The sequence below is a fragment of the Lactuca sativa genome, chromosome 1 (assembly GCF_002870075.4).
Source record: "Lactuca sativa cultivar Salinas chromosome 1, Lsat_Salinas_v11, whole genome shotgun sequence".
Classification (NCBI taxonomy): domain Eukaryota; kingdom Viridiplantae; phylum Streptophyta; class Magnoliopsida; order Asterales; family Asteraceae; genus Lactuca; species Lactuca sativa.
Window position 1 is genome coordinate 12,236,069 of NC_056623.2, and position 22,949 is coordinate 12,259,017.

Here is a 22,949-nt window from a genome sequence, read left to right on the forward strand (position 1 = left end):
GGGCTCTCCGAGGCTTCCTTCGGGGGCTAGGGGGTTTTCCTAGGCTTTTGGGGGGTTTAGGGGGCTAGAGAGAGAAAGTGGTGAGAGAAAGATATGAGGAAATGAGCAAAAATCTTGGCAGCCCTCGCATGCCTTTTATAGGCGGAGCCTCGCAGCTACGTTGGGTGTACCGAAGCTCTACACGGGGGATACTGCTCGGTTCGTACAACACGTGTTGGTCTTTGGATGGATCATCATGGCAGGCTCCGGACCGCATAAGAAGTCAAACCGTTGAGCGTACCTTCGGTTTACGCGGGGCGTACTTGGTACGTGAGACGTCTGAAGTCTACGCGGGGCGTAGCCTCGCATCCAGCTTCACAATTTGCAACTCCAACTTCTAAAATTCATAACTATCGCATACGAGCTCCGTTTTCGACGTTCTTTATATCCACGCGTAGGTGAGACCGTAATCTACAAATTTCGTTTAGATCGCTAGGGCTAAAAAGTCCTATATCGTAAATTCACTATTTACGTCACGCAGTGTCGTGTCGGTTCTGTCTCGAAACTTCGACAGACCATAAATTCTTCGTTACAACTTGGATTTTGACGTTCTTTATATGTACGGAACTATTGTGACATATAATACAACTTAGTTAAGATTATTTTTTCTAAATATCCTTCTATCAAAATTTTGTTTTCGCCGCTTATTGTGTCTTAACTGACTAGCCCGGATCTGCGGGCGTTACACAGACATATGGAAGAAATATCAATATGAAAAATGAACTTAAATGATGCGGGAGATATCCAACTCTTTGTTACCAAACCCTTATATTTCTCGCACACATAAAACCAGGGGGAGCTAGTAAGGGGGCTTATGGGTGTTCTGCCTCCCTAACTCCATTGGGAGTACTGTATTTTCCTATTAAAACCACCATCACATATATGTTTTATTTCTTTCACTTGGTAATATTTGTAATAAATGTATTGGATATTAATGTTTTGTTATACATTTGCACCAATCATTTAATGTTTTTTCCATAAAACATGAAACATATGGTGATGCAAGTGAGAATGCAATATTTACAACTATTTTTCTTTTAATTATAATTTGTTCTTCTTATTTATTATATATTATTAAATTATCAAATTAAAAGGCTTGCGTTTACCATAAATACCAAAAACATAGTCAAATAGTTTATAACGAAATAATATTATATAAGTCTCTTTAAAACTACCTACAGAAAATAAATTACCATATAAAAATATATATTTCGAATTATATATATATATATATATATATATATATATATATAGGCTTAGGTTATTCTATTTAAACTAAGTATTGTGTTATTGTATGCATAATTGTGGGCCAGTCATTTTACTTAATTTGGATAGTGAATAATACATATTATTAAATTAAATATAATTAAAAAATACCAACTAATTTCATTCTAAGGGTATTTTAGTCAATTAACATAAATTAAAAAGGAAAAGTACATATTTTAAGGAAAATAGATTCTATTAATTTTAAAAATCTAATTGTATGGATGATAATTCTCCTAATTCGAAAATTCTGACGGAATATGTTTATCAATATATTGAAAAATAACAAATATGATTGAACCATACAAGAATTACACATTCTGACATAATATATATTTTGATTTAATGAACTTCTTGAAGGATAAGAAAATTTTGGATACTAGTTAAAAAAAATTTCATTACATTCTTAGAAAAGAAAAAAAATTACATACTATTCTATGCAAATGTTACTCTTATTAATTACACAAAAAACACAATATATGAATCATCCTACCAGAATATACTATTACGTATATTTTTTCATTATATTGTGTATTACTCTGGTAGAATAATACATTCTTTTTGGAAGATTGGTGGTCATTGTTCATCTTCATCCCTTACAATGTTCATCTTCAAGATTCTATTCTCACAGAATGTTGTAAGTTTCATATGTATCATGTTTTGCTTTGACATCTCTCGTTTCGTACCTACAAAAATAATGGTATTCAACACTTGATCATTATAAACCAACAATATAAGATAAAATTCAAGCATAAAGAAGCAAACCAAAATAAAGTCACGCAAAACCCATTAAAGAGAAATGGATTCGTGATTCCATTCCAACAGAAAACCATTGTACCTTACATTCGTTTCTATCAGGTTATCGTTAATCTATGCCTTGGAGCTTGTAAATGTAAGCAATTTTGCACAGGTTTCGGTCAATGTTATCATTTAATACTGTATTTTTGAATCATCTAACAGAAGATTGTATGATCATCCTACTGTTTTAGAGTGGAGTCATCATTTTGTTATAACCACATACATGGGAAACAGATAAATTATCAAGACAAAATAGATCACCAACTTATAAAATATATATACAAAATTAGGGATTTAAAAATCCTAATGTAATGAAGAAGAAGAAGGAAGGAAGGAAGACGATACCACATCTCGGATAGAACTTTAACCCTCCATTTATGCTTGTGCATGATGGGTTGGACCTGTTTGGCGATTTTCTTAAGGAATCTCCTCTAACCTTCCAAAGATTTGTCAATTTGTAAACCCAACAAGTCCATATAACTTCAAAACTAATTAAAATTTAGATTTTTAGAGGAAAATTTGATCTAGGGTTTCCTGTGAAACCAAAATCGACATACCTACTATCGTGGACAAAGGGACTCATGGTGATATCTACGTTGCCACATCAATCGACGGGAGAAAGGCCAGGTCTTCAACTGAAATTGTGATTTTTGCTGAGATAGGAGCAGCATCGGGGCGGTGAGCTTTTTTTGAAGTCCTTTGCCGCCTGGATCAGTAAAGGGGATGGATGAGAACATAAAGGGAGTCCAAGAGAGATATAAGAAACGAGAGGAAATCAGGTTACGTAAACATCTTCAAATCTTCCTCTGAATGTAAATTGCAATCGAATCAAATACCTTTTTGCTGCGACTGGGGGGCTACAAACGACACCAACAAGTCGGCGATTGGTGGAGTAAAAATCGGGAGGGATGATCTGCTGGTGATCTCGATTGAAGTAGGAGGCACAGGTGGAGTCGGTGACCTGCTGGTGGCATGTTCGATCATTTACGGGAGTCGCTAAAGCCATATAGGGGTGGAGGTGTGGAACCGAGATAGCAAGAGCAAAGGGTTTTCAAATAGATTAATTTGTTTAAGATCAGTAGGAGGATTTCGTCTGATATTAGGCGGATGAAGCGAGGAGGACGATTAAATTGGTTAGGGATGTGGATTCTAATAGGGTTAATAAGAAATGGATCCCTAAAATAAAGGGATTATTTATAGAATTGATTTACTAAATTACTAAATTACCCTCATAATTTATTTATTTATTTAATTTTGATTGGCCCATATTTATGCATACAATAACACAATACTTACTTTAAACACCTGAACCTAGCTCTCTCTCTCTCTCTCTGTCTCTCTCTCTCTCTCTCTCTCTCTCTCTCTATATATATATATATATATATATATATATATATATATATATATGTATGTATGTATAAGCCCCTCTATTCTATAATTTTGGCTCCATCCCATAGGTTATTAGGGTTTCGTGATTGGGGAGGTGAAGGCGAATGGCCTTCTCGCAACACATAATATCAGCATGGTGGGGCTTAACCAATCCATGCCAATTATCACATCAAAACTCCTAATATTTATTGGCATCAAATCTATTTGAAATGAGTGGTTGTTTATTGTTAATGTGCACCCTACATAAACATATTTGGTTGCTTTGGTTTTCCCATTAGCCATCTCCACCATGAAGGCTTCGTTGAGCTTATGGGGTTGTTGATCTAGTAAGTGTTTGAATTTTTTACTAACAAAGTTTCGCTCGGCTTCGTTATCGAATAAAATGCATGCGTAAGTTTTTTTAAGTGGGAACGTACCAGTAACAACTGTCGGGTCTTGAACTACTTCACCTTGACCCAACGTCAATACCCTTCCTGATCCTCCTACCCCTTGGTTCTTCACTTTGGGAAAATCGCGTTTGAAATGACCAGTTCCTCCACACCCATAACAAGTGTAACTGGCCCCAACATTATTGTTGTTGTTGTTATTGTTGCGATTGTTGTTGTTGTTATTTGGCCATTGGTTCTGTTGAGGCTGAGATCTACAGTAACATGCGGTATGACCCTTTCGGTTGCAACTCATGTAATGCATTTCCCTGCATTCTCCATGGTGGTGAAAACTGCATTTGTTACACTTGGGTAGGTTCCCTGAGTATTGTATGGTAGTAGTTGGTGTAGATGAGGCTAAAGCATGTGGTGCTGAGGTAACCTGGGTAGTAGCAGCGTGGACTGCTACTGTTTGTTGCTTCTTTGATGACTCTTGGGTTTTTCTCCCTTTTCGTTTGTTATTCTTTCCTTTCTTGTTATCACCTTCCTTTTTGACTTCTGTTTCTCCTGCTTTGGCACCCTTCTTGTTTCCATGGTCATATAGCTTCTTGTCTAGTCTCTTAGCATTGTCATATGTTTCCAGGTTCCTGTGATTACGTTACCTTGAATTGGAGAGGTCAGTCCCCATATGAATCTTTCAATATTCTTTCCTTCAGACGTGATCATCCCTGGACACAAGTGACAACTCACTAAACCTCGAGATGTAAGCATCGATGTTAGAGTTTTGGACTGTGAGATTCCACAGCTCTTGCTCCATATTCTGGATTTCTCCCTTTGGACAGTACTCGGCCATCAGCATCTCCTTAAGCTGCTCCCATGGCATAGCATTTGACACAGGGAGTGTCATGGCCTCCATGTGACCATTCCACTAAGAGAGAGCTTGATCGACGAATGTGCAAGCCGCAAACTTCACCTTGCACTCTTCAGGACATTCTCAAATCTCGAATATTGATTCCACTTTTTCTATCCATCTTTTCAAAGCTATCACGCCTCCCGTCCCGTTGAAGGTTCAAGGCTTGGCGTTCGTGAAGTCTTTGTAGGTACATGTTCTTGTGGGTTCTTGGTTCATCCCCTCGTTTGAACTTCCAGCCCCTTGCCCATTACGTCCACCATTGTTCCCATGGTAGCAAGTGTTGTTGTAACTGCAGCTGAAACTGTTGCTTGAAATGCAGCTGAGTCCATTTCTGGTGGAGGCGGTGGTGGTGGTGTTGTGTTGCGGTTTCTGCGTATCGGTCTTCGAGGCATCTTTATGTCATGGAACGGAAAGATGTTAAGTATCCAGTGTATTCTAGTTTCACAATCCTTTAATTATAGAACATTGTCGGTGATTCAGTTATGTGTAAGTAAGTGAGTGCATACAATTAATATGTAGTAAAAGTAATAGAACACATAACAGATAACAACATCATAAGAATATATATATATATATATATATATATATATATATATATATATATATATATATATATATATATAGCCATTTTCATTAATGATAATCTCTTGAGTACATGAAAATTTGCCTACATAAGGCATATAATACATGAAATGAAATAAAATCTGATAGAGTAACGACTCCATGAGCAGTGTAATCACTTAATCATGTAGTCGATAGTACATAGAGTAGTACATTAAAGAAAAATCATAACGGTAGTGGTAGTAGATGAACGGGTACTAATCGCGACGAGAAGGGTCTGGTGGTGAAATCACATGCCAAAATGTCGCGCCACGAGGTCAGCCATCTCGCTCATCTCCCTGGTGACCTCATCCCTCTCGTGCTTTGCTTTTACGGCTCGGGCTTCTGCTGCTAATAGTTGTTGCCGAAGGGTGGCAACTTCCTCCTTTAAGGAAAGAGTTTGATCAATGGGATCCCTTGGTGTTACGGAGTGGTCCTGCATCGCCTCTAAAGTGGGAGGCTCACTGGGAACTTGATTAGTGTCCTCATCTTCCTCCATAACCTCGTCAAGTTCTCCGAACTCATAGTCTATCTCCACGTATTCCTCTGGCCCAACACCGGGATCTGCCTCCTGACCCATCACAGGGTCTCCTTCAATTAGCCCATTGGCCACCAGGGTCTAATAGTAAAGGATTCCTTGTTGTACCTCTTCCATGACGAATGCGTGAGAAACTAGAGGGGTGAGAAGTGTGTAGAGAGGGTATGTAGATAGCATTCCAAAATACTTCTATAGTCTTTTAATTGCTTAAGTTTGAGTTCCTTAGAGCGTTTTGGATACGAGGTAAGTTTCTAGATTCATTTCCCAACATGATCACTCCCAAACACATGTTGGTCGTATTTTGAATAAATATAGTTGATCAGGCTATATTTATCCCCAATATGACTACATAACTGTCCGGGTTTAACCACGGTGTTCAATTTCCTCTAGAGACTTTTGGGGTTATAGTATTATTGCAGATGTAGGTATTATTTTATTCAAAGTGTTTTAGTCCCATTGTATTTATAGTTGAATATCTTGTATGATTAGATATACCAGTTCACTATAAACAATGCTCTGATAACAATCTGTCACACCCCGAACCAGACGACGGAAACATCTGGGTGCTTGGTGTGACTTCATTTTTGTAACATCATCACAGAGTATATAATTGAAACATAACATCATCATCATCACACATGTAATATAACAACATTCATTGTTTACATCGAGTATTGTGTTTTGAATATTACATGCCAAAATAGTTAAAGTGTGATGAAACAAAATATAACAAAATATCCATGATTTCGTTCTGCCTAACCTGCTCAACGGTTTCCTGAGAATACAAACTAATTTAAAAAGGTCAACATAAAAATGTTGGTGAGTTCATAAACATGTTTGAGAAAATAATTTGTATAACTTTGTAACCACCAGAAAATCTTATATTTTCTTAAAACAGTTTAGTATATTTGTGTCTGATCTTGTATTAATGCATGTGTGTTATTGTTAGTAAAGAAAGTATGGAGATAGTATCAAAGAGAATATAAAGAGAATATAAAGAGAATGTAAAGAGAATGACCCCAGACAATCCGATATTGTCTGTGAAAGAGAATGTTGGTATCTCAACCCCCGAGGTTGAGTACCAGCGCGAGTATGTTACCGAGTAATCCGAAGAGAAAAGAGAGCGGTTTCCCGTAAATTTTATAACGTTAATTCCTCTAAGTGAGTCGTTATAACCATACTAGATAATGACAATTTCACCTATCTTGGCGTTTATGGACGTCGACGGAATAAGGTAAGGTTTTTGTCACCATAGACTGGTCTAGTCTAACTGTAGCGAACAACTCAGGTGTGGGGTGTCATCCCCATATAGATCTATACACAAACCCCCACTCTCCCTCCAAGAGACTCTAGTTATAACTACAAGCTACGATCTTACACTCAATAGGTGTCAATCAACATGTCTCACTAGATCCTTAATCGAATTTACGCGAAAAGAAACATATAAGATACATTCCAGGCCCAATGAACATGTAAGTGGACAACTGAGGCCCACTAAGAATGTATATCATTTCTAGGCTCAAAAGGAATAAGAATATATATGTCGGGCTCAATATATATGTAAGAAGGACAACCAAGACCCATTTAACATATATATTATTACAGGCCCAATAAGCATGTAAGGAGCATCCAAGGTCCATCAATCATGTAAATGGGTCAACAAAGCCCAATAAACATGTAAAGAGTATACAGGATCTATCAAGCATATAAATGGGTCACTAAGGCTCAATAAACATATAAAGAGTATCCATGGTTCGTCGATCATGTAAATGGGTCAAAAAAAGCCCAATAAACATGTAAAGAGTATACATGACCTATCAAGCATATAAATGGGTCACTAAGGTCCAATAAACATGACAATGACGTAATTAGCCCGTTTGTTATTATATTGCTTGTTTTAGCTCAATTATTTACCAAAATGACATAAAAGGCCCACTTTTTGTAAAAATTACATTCTTGGTCCATTAAGCCGAAAATTATCAATTAAGGAACATTTTTGGTAAAAATGACACTTTAGGCCCATTGAGACCAAAAGTTTACTTTTAAGGGCTCATTTTGTATAAAATGACATTTTCAACCGACTTTTGATAGGAATAACATTTTTGGCCCACGTTTGTTTAGAATGACAATTTAATCCATAAAAAGTCAATAAATTCCTTTTTAGGCCCTTGAAAACCATGAGTTTCTAAATAAGACTTATTTTTGTGAAAAATGACAAATTTAGCCCATTAAAACCGTGAAGACCCATATAGAAGCCCACTTGTGAAAATTCACTTTTGGACCCTTTAAAACCATGAATATCATAAAGATCCATTTTGATTAAAAAATGACTCTTTTGGTCCTCTTAAAACCATGAGTTAACATAGGAACCTCACTTTTTGTTTATTTTGTCAAAAATGGCCCTTTACACGATTTTAGTTAGTTTTCAAACATTTTTAGCATGTTTAATCCTTTCTACCTCATAGTAAGTCACATAAGATGGTTTAGTTTACAAACATCACCAAGTATGGTAGATATTTCGAGTTTAGTAGAGATCTAGCATGTTTTCATAACATAATCACAAGATATAACATGAAAACACACACATACATGCATAAACACATAGATCTACACAAAACAACTTGTATTCTCCCCCAAAACATAATAAAAACCGAAAATATGGGGTATGAACTCACTTCGGGTTGTTGTTTTCGGTCTTGGATGAAGGTTGAGAAGGATATTGGCCCTAGAAGTCTTCTTGAGATGAGATCTTCGAATTCTAAGAAGTTTTAAGAGCATGAGAACGAAAACATGTGATCATGAGGATGGATCTATCATAAAATGAAATAAATCACTTGAGTTTACATGATCTTACCTAAGTATGAAGCTTGAAGATATTTTCCTTGAGACACACACAAAGTCACGATTTTTAAGGAGGTAAAAGTGAGAAACTTCTTGAGAGTTTTAGAGAGGTTTTCTTAGAGAGTTTTGAAGTGGAAATGAAGAGGGTGGTGGGTTGTTTAGGCCGAGAATAAGAAGAAACGGGGAGGGGAGTGGAGTGAAATGAGATGTGATGTTTGCACGGATAAATGAGATTACATGGTTACTTGTGAGATAATTTGCATGGAAATCCACAAGGTAATTATGAGGTGGCACCTCAAATTATCCCCTTGTTTTCTCTTTTTTTTAAAGTGGGCCGAGAATGAGAGGGGAAGATAAGAGAAAAGGAGTTTGGGCCTTTTTCTTGATTAGGTTCGAAATTGTGAGTTTCATAATGAAGGTTCTCGGCCCATTGGGCCCTTCTTGGGGTTCACGGCCCAAAGGCGGTAAAGGGATGGGGTTTACGACCCAACCACCATGAGAAGATGGGTTTACGGCCCATCATAGTTCAATAGGGTGGTTCACGGCCCATAAAGGCCCATACGAATAAGTGAGTTATTTTAGGCCCAACATGGCCCAATTGCTATGGTTTGACGAATGTGGATCCAACTAGAGCCCAAATGGGTTTCATTGGCCCAAAATCATCAAATGGAAGGTTTACTAGCCCAATTAGGCCCAATAAGAGGATCCTAGTCAATAGTGCATTTCAACTGGGATATTTAGGGTTTCATACCTATAGTTAAGTATATGAGATGCATTATGTTAGGTTTTGAACTTCACTCAGGAGTGTTGATTCAAATGGATGATTTTGATTGAGCATATAGTATGATATCCACTTAGATTACAAGTCTTACAATAGTTGATATTTACATGAAGACAGAATTTCCTAGCTAAAAATGCTAGTTGTGACATGAACTCTGATAAGTGTTTTATTTCGAAATGCTATTAAATGTTTGAATAAAAGTTACATGAGTATTTTGATTATAATAAAAATGAAACTTTTACCCTATGATTTTCGGGATGTTGCACTATAAGTGCCAGTAACTTCGATTATATGTATACCTCTAAATTTATATATTTAACTTGAAAATACCTCTTAATGAACACTCGAAGAAAGAGCATTTAGCTTCCAATGATCGCACTAAAAGAGGTAACATCCCACTGATGGCATTAAACTTAGCAATATAAGGGTCACAACCTTTAAAATGTTGTGGTTGTGCCCTCTCAGGACCTAATAAATTGTTTTGATCAAGGTTTTACATGGCATGAGGCATTGCGTGGCGGTAAGGCCAAGCCTCAAGCTTTACAAGTCATGGCGAGTTATAACGTTTTTCAAGGCGTGATGTAAGACGGCGATTTTATATTAATTTATAATTATATTGCAACATACATATAAATTTATATTTAATATAATTTTTAGAGGTGTTATATCAATAACTAATTAAAAAATTAACAAAAAACACAATAGTTGTATCCCAATTAGAAAAGACATAACAAAGAGCAAAAAAACGTGTCTCAAACGAAAAAACATGTGACATAACACGACATAACGCGCAATGGCACGCCATATAACGTCTTGTAAAGTGTCACGCCTAGTAGCAACGTTATGAGGCTTTTCGTAGCGGCGAAGTCACGCCTCATGTCTTGGCATGCCTTGGCGCGCACCATGTCGCACATTTTAGAACACTAGTTTTGATTGTGTGTTTATGCATGTTTTAGTATTTTTTTTATGATTTCAAGCCTAGAGATGAGTACTTTCATGGAGATTAAAAGGTGAGATCCAAGATCACTTGAGAAATGTCAAGTGGAATCAAAGACAAAGTTGCTAAAATTCTAGAGAAAAAAAAAACATTTGATGTGGCCATGTTAAACTGAGGCATAGTCATGTTGTATAGATGATTACAACATGACCATAAGTGTAGATAATATGAATTATTATAACCTCAATTTCACACTCAACAATGTCTTATTCATATGGATTATTTGGTGATTATATGAAGTTATCATAACCAAAAGTGTAGATAATATTGTGTAAGTATTTTCTATAGGGAAATTGACTTATTAAGATAATTAACTTTTCGGTTTGTTCATATCTGGATAACTATTTTTTGTATATATCTAGGTAACGAACTTTTTGAAAGTGTTCATATATGCCCATTATGACCGGTTGTAGCAGGTTATATCCGGTTATAATGGTCATATGTAAACACTTCCAAAAAGTTCATTACCTACATGTGTACAAAAAAAAAATAGTTACCCATATAAACAAATCGAAAAGTTAATTAACTTAATAAGTCAATTTCTCTTTTCTATAATTTCAAGTTGGGTTCATGAGTTCATCTCTTACACCCCGTTCCCGAGTTCAACTTAACGAGAGAAAGGAAAGGAAATGGGTGGAAATGAGAAAAAATAAAAGAAATTTGTGTTCCCGAGTTTCATTAAAGGAAAAAAGTGGAAGGAAATGAAAGGTTCACTTTCCCTCCTAACTTTCTTTCCGATTTGGGAGGAAATAACAAAATGATTCATTTTCATCCGTACTATTATTGGTAAATTTCAATGTGTGGGTTCATATTGATGTGGATCATCAAAGAAGGCAACAGTAATGTCACGAATCACAAATGGTTGATTCAACTTTTAGTGTATATGTTGTCGACTGGAATTCATAAAGTTTCTAGAATGTTAATGTCTTAATGAGTTTTGAATCGACAATACGTCATCAATTTTTAGTGTATATGTTTTCGACTGGAATTCATAAAGTTTGTATGGACAAAACCCAACAAAGTAATATCACGAATCACAAATGGTTGATTCAAGAAGGAACGAGATTTGCTAAAAGATGTTATGCGATGCGTAAATACGTATCTAACCATTAAAAAAAATATTGGGTTTTTTTGTTAAAGGAATAAAACGCCAAAATAACAAAAATGATAACAAATAATTAATGGCAAATCATTATATGAAAGGGGAACCACAAAAGCTCCAGAATACGATAACAGAACGGCGATGTCAGCGGAGAAGTGTTTCCAGATGGTTGCGCTTGCGCCTAGAGCCACCGTGTCCCTTCAACGACACAACCATCGTCGTTTCATTTCCATGGATAACCCCTATGGTTGTTTCACCCAAATATTGAAACCTCCGATGAAAGCTTCGATTATAACGTCTTCATCTTCTGCCCTCACTTTCAACCACAGAACCCGTTCACCCGTCGTCTGCAAATCTGCTGTAAATCAAGGTCCAATTTTCTATCTTTGGATTTGAAGTTAGTACCAACGAGAAACATGGGGGAATTAAGTGATTTGTGTGTGTTTATGGATTTGTAGTTGAAGTAGTAACAGGGTGCACGTGGACTGAATTGGTGGTAGCAGCTGATATGGCAGTGATGGTGGAGTTCTGGGCACCAGAGCGTGAGATGATATCGCCGGTGGTTGATGAAGTGGCAAGAGAATACGTCGGCAAGGCTTTGTGTTACAGGATCAACACCGACGACTACCCAAACGTAGCAACACAATATGGAATTAAAACCATCCCAACTCTCCTCTTCTTCAAAAATGGAGAGGAACAAGAAACTCTTATTGGTGTTGTCCCTAAATCCACCATTTCTGCCACTTTACACAGCTATACCTAATAGAATGATCACCTGTCATTTACCTATTGCCTTCAAACAATGCTTTCACGTTTCGTTTATCCCTTCATCCCTTCTGTACGTTAGGTGAAAATATATTGTAGGAGTTGTGTATAATTGTACATTGATACATATTTAATATTTTTATCCAACTTTTGTCGAAAAAAATATGATTTCTCTCCTTACACCGACACAAAGAACAGTTATTCCAAATTTTTATTAAAACTATTTTTGTTTAAGAAGTAAACAAACAATTTATTTATTTTTAAAACTTTTTTTTATTATATATAAGAATAATAACCAACATTTTAGTTTTTAATATATAGATGATAAAAGATGTGTTTGGCCCGAAACATTTGGGAGCTTGTAGCTTCTACGTTTTACAAAACATTTTGTTTTGAACAAAAAATCTCATTTGATATTATAAGCTTTTAACGTTTAGTTTAAACAAAATGTTCCAGATCTAAAAGTTATCGCTTAGCAAAACGCTAACAGCTATCTGATACTCACTATCCGCTACAATTAGTTTTGTCAAATACGCCCAAAATAAATTTTACAATTTAGATAATCGTTTAAAAAGTACCAAAAGGAATAATCAATGATTGTTTGACAAAAGACACCCTTTTTGATGAACCAAATTGGACACAACCATTTGGTTGGTGAGTGGTTGCAAGAAATGTTTTTCTTCATTTATTAATTAAAAAAACTCATTTGCCTTAGCCATTTGATTCGTTAGAGATTGCAAGGTTAAAAAAATGTTTTTTTTTTCTTTTTTCTATTAAATCTTCTTTGTCTAATATGTTACCTGGTGGTGTGATTTCATGAAGAGACTTAGTGGTTTAACTAGTTTTATTTACTTATTATTTAATTATTTACGTACCTATCCTATCATATTTACAATATTGTGGTATTCAACACCTTTCTGCGTTATGACCCAATGTCAATTAAAGTTCTTAATTGGATTACCAATAAAATAATAGCATTTGAGGTGGCAACATGTAGGCCACGGCCCCACATAATAAATAATATTACTTTTTGTTCGACAGCATATTAAACATATTCAATACACTTGAATGTGCCGTGATTTGTTGTAGCTTACTTTTTTCAGACCAACGAGTCCCAAACACTCTATGATAGATATGAGTGAATTATTTAGCCCCCTCCACCTCCTTTACCATTGTGTTGAGATCTAGTCATACACAAACCTAATAAACTATTCATGTAAGATGACACTGGTTTAGTGCTTGTCTCCGTAAACGACACCCCAAAGCAAACAAAAAACCATCTTTGTTTGTTACACAGGACACAGACAATAGTACAGTCTGATCGCTTTTTTGATGATTAGGATGAGTGGATTCATAACTTTGGTATAGACAGACAGAGATTGAAAACAAGCCTTTGGATGGAACAAAGAAAAATCCAATCTAAAATCTCAATTCAATTCATGTCAAATGCGGTATATAAATCAATCATGTTGGGTCCTGTGGTAACAAACATAATAAGAGAATCCTTGGCTACAAAGGGAGTAGTATGACTATGAATCAAGTAAAATGGAGTATGAAGCAAGAAAAGAAGAAAAATACTAAATTCTAGATTAAACTGCTCCAACATTCCATAGAATATATACACTCACTTCTAGTGGAGAAAGAGATATAGCACTCAGACATCATACTACTACAAAGAGTGTATCGGGCAGAACATCCCCCACCTGCTGATACTTCCCTTTTTCCTTGTCAACAACATTACTTTAGGGGCGCCATACCCCACTTCCAATCATTAAAAGGTATCCCAAGTCCCAACAAAATCAACCAACATTTTAAGAAAAAAAAAACCATTCCCATGCAAAGAAGAAAAAAAAAACAAAAATCATAAACCAGAAACAAAAAAAGCAAAATGAAAAATAGAACCGACTCCCATCATGCTATATCTTTCCTTTCATCTCTGGAATTAGTAGTACAATGCAGGACACCAACTTACTTTACTTTCTTTCCTTTCATTTCTTTTTGTCCAGTCCCTAAATATATATATAATATATATTGTATCCCACCCCCATGACCATCCTCCACCACCATCATCATCATCATCATCATGCATGCCACTATGCCAGTGTACCTTTTTTCATTTAAAAATCTCCCACTGCATTTTATAGAATAGTTTGAACAATGTTGCCTTTTTATGGAGATGGTTTCCAGTCAAAAGGTAAATTATTGAACCCATTCACAGCTCCAAGACCGTTAAGCAATTGGCTCCCCAGATCCTGTTGCTGCTGATGCTGTTGATGTTGATGTTGTTGATGTTGATGCTGATGCTGATGCTGATGCTGATGCTGCTGATGTTGATGGTTCATCATCTGGTCTCTAGCTGCCATTGACATTGCTACCCTTCCGTTCATACTCAAAGAATTATGACCTCCCATGGCAGCTCGCATTCCGTTCATCATACCCGCTTGATGACCACCCATCCCCCCAATTCCACCGCTCGTAATGATGCTGTTCACATTCCCATTCCCATTCCCATTCCCATTCCCGACAAGACCGGAATCATTACCACCACCCAGTTGTGATGACATCATCATTTCCTGTATTATTTTCTGGACCGAGCTTTGCGAGTCATTGGCATCGGCATCAGGGACCGACACCGCCATTGCGCTGTTAGAAAGGGATGCTGTTGGAGACTGGAAAGGGGAAGGAGAAGGGTTAGGGTTAGGGTTAGGTGGCGGTGGTACTGTACTGGAGGATCCAGGGGAGGGAATCTGGATTCCGCCGGCGGCGGCGTATGGATTTTGGTGGCGGGAGTTCATGGAGTTCTGATGGAGGAGGCCGGCAATGGTGCTGTTGGAAGGAGTTGGGGGTGCCGAGTTAGAGTTATTTACACTTGGCATGCCATTAGTGGATGTGATATGCATAGCAGATGTTTCGTTGTTTGATGTTGTTTGAAGCTGCTGCTGTTGATGCATTTGTTGCTTTTGTTGTTCTTCCGGTTGTTGGGATTGATTGTGAAACGAACTTGTTGAAGATGTCCTTCTAGGAAATTTCGCTAAGCTCTCTGTCAAGGAAAATAACAAATAAATAAATATATATATATATATATATATATATATATATATATATATATATATATATATATATATATATATGTGAAATTTATTAATATAATTCAAAGGGAGTACCTGGTAATTACTAATTTATGCAACTACAAGGTTAAAAACATAAATTTAAAAGGATAAGCAGTGGTATATGTTCATACATATTATCATAAGTGTTCAGATACACAAAATCCAGAAAAAATAAACGAGAAAAATTATCATTAATCCTATGTATGTTTTATTCATAAACAATGATTCTAATGTTTTCCACTTTGTTGCATAGAGATCATTTTGCTCCATCATATTGTATTATGTGATCAATTGCATAACATAAACCTCTACAAGTATGTATGAAAGAAAAATAGATTTCAAATTACTCATCTATATGTCCATTTAATTGCATAAAAGCCACTATATTTTGGACACTTTCGGTTGCACCGCTTGCAAAATCTATTTCTTCCAATAAAACCACCCAATTTGGACACTTTTTTCAAATCGATTATGTGACCTTCTATATCAGGTTTCCAGGCTAATTTGCTTACGTCACTTTTAAAAAGAATAGCAAAATACATAAAAGCCGCTACATTTTGGTTTTCATTAAAAGTGACATAAGCAAAAAAATATAAATAATAAATAAAATAAAAAAAATCTGGAACCCGCTATAAAAGGTGTAATTAGTGGTCACAAAAGCATCAAAATTGGATGGCTTTATTAGAATAAACTGATTCACAGTGATTAAACCAGATAAGTGCCCAACATATAATGACTTTTATGTAATTTGCCCTTTACTGTATAGCAGATTTCAACAGAAAATTTCAGAAGTTTGTTGCAGAAAATGACAATGGTATGTTCTTCATGCACTTAATGTTTTACTCTGCATGAACTGAATGTGAGGCCTAAATTTTTTAAATTATGAAAACATGAAACAATGAGAAAGCAAAAACATATTGCAATGTAGAATTTTTTTGTAAAATTGTATTTTTATTTAATGTTTCATAACAGAAAGAGTTACACCTAACAATATTAATTATGCAGCTGAAAGACATTATAATGAATTATGCAGCTGAAAGAAGTTTCATACATTTGTTAAAGAAGAATGCAGTTAGAATAAAGAAAGTAAACAAAGTCAAGTCCATGTAAAGCATCACATGAGAAAAAAAAAAAAAAAAAAAAAAGGTCATTTTTCTATAACTTGATTATCATAGTAAATCATTCATGTTTATATGCAAGTAATTTGGCTACATTTTTACATCTTAATAAGTTATACGGTATACAAGATTAACTCTTTTTGAATTACTTTCTACTATTTCATAAGGGAAGAGATGATATTGCTCAAAACAATAGTTTAAGGGTCTTAGGATGAAGAGAAGTTGATAAAAATATACTTTTGGTTGATATTATGTATGTTTTTTATTACTATAAACTATGATATTTGTTTTATAAAATCGTATTACTATTATGTCTGGCTAGACCAAATAGAAAAACTATGATTTTTTGTTGTTGTAACGTGTACTGCATTTATAAATGAAGCCAAGCAGAGTTAATCATCTTATGTTGACAAAAAGATATGATCAACTTTGATGAGTAACGAAGAGAAAGAAAAACATCGCGTGAGTGGTTTTGTGTTCACATATGTTTATTTTGTCATATAAATCTATATGTTAACAACCCGGTTTCGTAAACAAATAAAATATTTTTTAAAACGCTTCCTTTTCTGATATATTATTAATTTTATGTTTGGTTTAATGATATATTTTAATATTGATTTTAGTTTTTAGAGAATATTATTAAATATTTTGTTGTACAATAGTAAGAGTATTTTGTCCGTCGTATTCTTTGTTTTTCATAGCTTAAATGCATTATAGTTTGCGTAAGAAGGCCATGTAATCTACTAAACTCATTATATAAGTTTTAAGATAATTCAGGAATAAAAAAACTGATGTTAGTTATCTCTAGGTAAGATATTTATTAAATTCATTGTGTTTGGTATTTTAATTTGTTTACATCTATATTCCAAATAATGTGATTGTGTTTATTAAGTCGGTCGTAAATGTTTCACAAACTTTATTTGTTATTACATTATATTTCAACGTTTTTGCTATTTATTCGTTACATTTTCTATTACTATGCATAGCAAAACATACGATTAACCTTCAACAATGCTGTTTAAGCTTTAGCATCCCAAGATGAATTATGTAATACTGGATTTCATGTATAAAGATATAGACTGCAAACTAGATTGTTGATGATGAAAAAAGAGGATGAGAACATTAATAACTAAAAAAATGAGTCGTTTAACGAGAGCCAATGTGTATATGTACACACACACACTCACACACACACACACACACACATATATATATATATGTGTGTGTGTGTGTGTGTGTGTACATATATATACATATATACAAACACACAACAAGATAACGGAAAATTTTATTTATTTGATAAATTATGAACTACTATATGCACCAAATTATCAATATTTACTATTGGTTCTTAACTTATATAATATAGTATAAAAATATACAAAAATCTGTAAAAAGAAATTGCAATTGTAGGTATTTAATAGTGCCGAAGTTACAAAATTTAACATGCTAGAGTAAAGTTTGATGTATCTTATTGGATTGAAATAGATAACAAAGTAGATTTTGATTATGTTAGTATAGCATAACTGTGTAATGTTTTTGGAAATTTCTTTACAATAAATTACTTTAAAAGTAAATAAACCCAAAAACCACATGGGTAAAAAGCTAGCCATCAATTGTGCAATACGAGTGTCCTGAGAAAATATAGGTTTTATCCAAATAATTGAGTTGCTCTAGAGATTTGTATGATACAAAATTACTTAGTGTCTTTATTGATGTTTTGTGTTTAAATGGATCTAATCTAGATGGTTTTAATCGATCCAGTCGTAAATAACTCGATTTATTGGATCAGTTAATATATTTTTAACAATATCTAGACAGTTACTAAATACGATACAAGTGTGCAAATTAAAACATTATTGACCTTTGAGTAAAACAAATTTAACAAGCTTACCCATAGGCCCAGTCCTAGTTTCTCGGCTGTAATCAATCAAATCCTTCATGCTATTCACCACTTCTGATATCTGCAGAAAAAGCCAGCATTATGTAGCAAGTACAAGAAGGAACAAAGTAAAAGGTAGAAACCAATTGTAAAAAAGATTACCTGAAGGCATCGGACGTATCTCTTTGTATACCCTAAATCATTAACTAATGGAACTTCCAATGCTTTCGCCAATTGACGAGCCGAAGCAACAAACCTGCAAGATTATAAATTTTAAAAATCTTGACTCTAACAAACTAATTCAAAGGTAAGTATGTATTTAGAGGTAAAAATCTAAATGCATGCCAGCTACTTTTAAAGTAAAAATCTTACAAAGTTGCAACAATAATTACCAGCAATGATTAATATACTACTTTTTGTTTAAAGATATAACTTTATTATTGTAAACCGGTAGTCTTCCAAATGATTGTGTTGTCAAATAGAACTTATAAAACTGTAAATAGAAAGCAAAAAGATGTGTGTTCGTGTGTGATATGTGGAGGGACAATAAAGAACATAATAGGAACATATTACAGTGAAATATATGATATGGAAACCAGCAAAACATTAAAGGTAAAAACCTAGTTTGAGACTTACATATTACAATTGTTCTGCAATTCTGGTACAGATAAACTTGATGAAGCACTTTGAGTTGAAGCCTGGTATTTCTGAGCTGCATTACCAAGTTGACTAACCTGTAAAAGAAAGTCAACAGCTTAGTATGACTATCAAGAGATTAACTTATTTGTGTGTATTATCAAACGTTAACAAATATATACTCAAATATATCAACAAAACAGCAATACATATTTTATGTTTACTATAGCATTGTACTTCCAACTTTACTGTTAAATTATTTCTTATTAGGGCATCGTAATTTGACAAATCTACCCATTATAGCAATATGATAACTAAAAGAAACTATATTTTTTGAATTACAGTGCTGCAATAAGAAGATATGAAAGTACAATGCTATAATAATAAATCTGTAGTAGAGTTCATTGTTGTTTCTTGCATTTTTTTCCAAAAAAAATTATTATCAGTACCTGTGGTATCAGCAATCTCCTAGGAATAAGCTCTTCATGGCGCCGAGCACAGAATTCCCAAGAACATATCTGCATGTTGCAGAAAATGAGTTAGCAAACATGTACTCAAGCAAAATCCACCTATTTATGACACAAATATCAAACATAAATGATAACCTTCAAATCTGCAGAGAAGACAATCCGTAGTTGACCATCACGGACAACCCGCAGTTGCTCAAAAACACTTTCTTGTATGGCTTTTGCATAGTCCAGGACAATTTGACCCGAAGAATTCTGATACTCTCGAGGCATATCAACATAAAGAAGCTCCTCCAGTGTCCCACTTTCATACTTTATTTTGAAAAGCCTGGGAAGAACTTCCACAGTAGCCTCTGAAAATACATTCACACATATTAATTAGCTAAAGACACAAAGCAACTGTAAAACTAATAGGCAAAAATACTTGGGGATGGAAAACAAAAAACACATACCAAAGCCACGCCCTGGTTTCTTATTGCATATCTCACAGTGCCATACATCCTGCATGATCATAAAGCTATCTTAAAAACCAAATATTGCTGATATTTATCGAGTCTCTGACATAGCTGATATACAGCCAAAAGTTTTTCTCTAGCAAGTAGCAACTCACCTGAGGAAAAACTCCAGTAGTATGACGTCCATTTCCGTACAAAGAAACACACCATTTCTTCCGAGCATTAGGTGCAAAGTATTCAGCAACAAATTTTCTCCAAAACTCAATGTTGTTGTCCTGCAAAAGAATAAAGAATAAACACCACATTAAAACAGTCCAAACTTTAGCTTAGTCTACTAATGTGTTTTTTAATTATGCAAGTCTTACTTCAGGCCTATGTTGTTGCTGATACATGTAGTGAGTCAGCCGCCTTGCACACATTCCTGGTTCATACACAGGTTTTGCAGCTGACCTCATTGCTAAATTTTGTTGTTGAAACTGTGGTTGAATTGAGGAGCGTTGCTGAGGAATACTCTTTAAAAGCTGCTGTTGTTGTTGATGTTGTAGCTGCAAGTATCTTTGTTGCTGCAACATATTCATTTGTGCAGCAGAAGCCTGAGGAGATTGCCTGGACATGTGAAGCAGCTGTTGCTGTTGTTGCTGCTGTTGTTGTTGCTGCTGCTGCTGTTGTTGCTGCTGTTGCTGTTGATGCAGAAACAATGACTGGTCAGAGTGTTGGGGCTCCATTTTTACAGGTGGTAAGTTTCTCATGGTCTGAACCTGTGATTCCATTTTAACCGGACCAAGGTTTCTCAAGGCTTGCATCTGTTGAGGGTTTTGCCCGTGTTGGTCATTTGCCACCTGTGGCTCCATTTTCACCTGTCCAACACCACCTAAACCGCCTTGGCTTGTTTGATACTGCTGCTGTTGATGGTTATTGTTGGGGACACCATACTGCTGCAAAGACTGCTGAGTCTGTCGCATGTTTGAAGGATCACGCTGTTGGCCCTGTTGCTGATCTGGCAAGATCTGGTTCCCGGATGAATTTGGAAAATGTTGACCAGGGACTTGACCTTGACCTGGTGCATTTGAGTGTATCATATTTGATGGACCAAGAGATGAAGAAGGGGCGTTGAAAGCCATCCCGTTTCCTATGTTGGACAAAATATCATTGTCGGCTCCATTGTCAATTATACCCCTGAGGGTATTCCCGGAGCTGGACATCCCTGAACTTGGCCCTCCATTACCATAAGATTGATGAAGGAGGGAAGATACATTTGGCACATTTCCAAGCATGTTCATGTTATTAAACTGAGTGCGTGGTGAAACAAGGGAAGGAAAGCCAGATTGAGAAGGCATAGAGCCCCCTTGACCACCCAATAAACCCGAATTTGACCGCAACAAGGAAGATGGAACAGATTGCGCACCAGCAAGTGGAGTGGGTGGCCCTGGAGGTACCATCTTCCAAAAGAAAAAACTGTCAAAACTTTTCTAAATAACAGGTACAACCTAAAACGACATCAACTCACAAAATTTTTTGAGCCTAAGGATCTAACACACTGAGAGAGCTATCAGACAAGTAAGCATGTAAGGTATCATTCAAACCATCAAGCAATTGGCAGTTTGTTCGCACTCCTCAGTCCTTTTTGTGCACCAAAAGGAGTGGAAAATCTTGACAACTGGCTTATATTGTTGAATGTTAACAAACAGGAGTCTATTACTGAAAATTCCAAGATAAGGTTTAGCCTTGAACATCCTAGTGTTGTCTTAGCAGTTAGAAAGTACCAATCTTCAGTGAGCTCTCTCATTGATCTCTGCATAATTGTAAATCTGTTAACATACACATATTCTTCTAAAAGTAAAGTACGCATTTAACAGTATCCAGCCTTTGAACACACAAAATACGTGCTAACTCTTTTAACGCCATTCTCCCCACACAACTAAATTAGAAACAACTTGATATGCGTAACGTTCAAATCGGAAAACGTGAGAAGCTAAAACTAAATATTGACGATGAATAGAACGATAAGATAACTAAAATAAGCTTTCATTCGAGAACCTAAACAGTTAAACAACGAAAATCTAACAGAAATAGCAACACGATTTAAGCTAATATTAAAAATAAATAAACACAGTTAACAATAAGCTTCACATATCAAATGCAACTCAGAACATGACTCGAAGAAAATAAAAAGAAAGTTCGATTCAGAACTGAATTGAGTGTGATTATCTAGGGTTACAATCAAAAACAGCTTACCTTTTCAATAAAATAATCTAAGAAAGCAACAATAATAAAAAGACATTCAGGAAACTACATAATCAGAATACGCACCAGAGTAACGAATTCAGTGGCGATGTAAATTTTGCTCCAGGACACACTTGTCTACTGTTCACTTTTCTTCTATTCTCCTTATTTCATAGACAAACATAATAGGTAGTCTTCCGTGTGCAGACTTCTAGGGCTTTTTTTGATAGAGCTTCAACCTTCTTCAGTGACAGGTTGTCTTCAATCTTTCTCTTTCTGGAGATATGAGAGGAAATTCCTGTTCTTCGCTGTAAGTTTAGAGAGAGAAAGTAGAGAGAGAGTGTGTTGTTCTCCTAGCGGACGTCAAAGTAGAATTGTATCCGATTGAATTTTCCTCATTCCATTCTTTACCTTTCTATTCTCTCTCTCATCAAAGGAAGTCAAATCCACTTCTTCTCTCAATCGCATGATGTATGGAATTTTAATGTGTTATCATGATCCATCCATCAACCATGATGCATCATCATCATCATTCCATAATGCATCATCGCGTTTTTTATGTGAACTATTACTTTTTTGTCCCTGCCAGTTCATCCCCAAATCTCACACTTTACCAATTGCTACGCAAATATATGTTACTTACAGATAATTTTCTATTAAGAAAAGT

The 22,949-nt window shown here is 35.4% G+C and overlaps 2 protein-coding genes across 4 annotated transcripts; one reads left to right on the plus strand and one right to left on the minus strand.

Moving 5' to 3' along the window:
* Window positions 1–11,632: 11,632 nt before the first annotated feature.
* Window positions 11,633–12,571, plus strand: LOC111904161 (thioredoxin M-type, chloroplastic). The gene is made up of 2 exons (XM_023899942.3): window positions 11,633–11,996; window positions 12,085–12,571. The coding sequence occupies exons 1-2, from the start codon at window positions 11,768–11,770 to the stop codon at window positions 12,387–12,389; spliced, it is 534 nt and encodes a 177-aa protein (XP_023755710.1). The 5' UTR covers window positions 11,633–11,767; the 3' UTR covers window positions 12,390–12,571.
* A 1,386-nt stretch (window positions 12,572–13,957) lies between these two features.
* On the minus strand, window positions 13,958–22,703 carry LOC111904162 (transcriptional corepressor SEUSS). 3 transcript variants are annotated; one of them, XM_023899944.3, is made up of 11 exons: window positions 22,370–22,703; window positions 21,567–21,851; window positions 20,425–21,498; window positions 20,215–20,334; window positions 20,057–20,105; window positions 19,743–19,957; window positions 19,587–19,655; window positions 19,138–19,235; window positions 18,664–18,757; window positions 18,514–18,583; window positions 13,958–15,431 (listed from the first exon to the last, which is right to left on the minus strand). In XM_023899944.3, exons 3-11 carry the CDS (start codon window positions 21,496–21,498, stop codon window positions 14,560–14,562), a joined length of 2,661 nt encoding a protein of 886 aa, XP_023755712.1. In that variant the 5' UTR covers window positions 21,567–21,851; window positions 22,370–22,703; the 3' UTR covers window positions 13,958–14,559. The 3 variants fall into 3 exon arrangements, with proteins under 3 accessions (XP_023755712.1, XP_023755713.1, XP_023755711.1); XM_023899945.3 differs by lacking the exon at window positions 21,567–21,851; XM_023899943.3 differs by having other exon boundaries at window positions 20,425–21,851.
* Window positions 22,704–22,949: the final 246 nt, after the last annotated feature.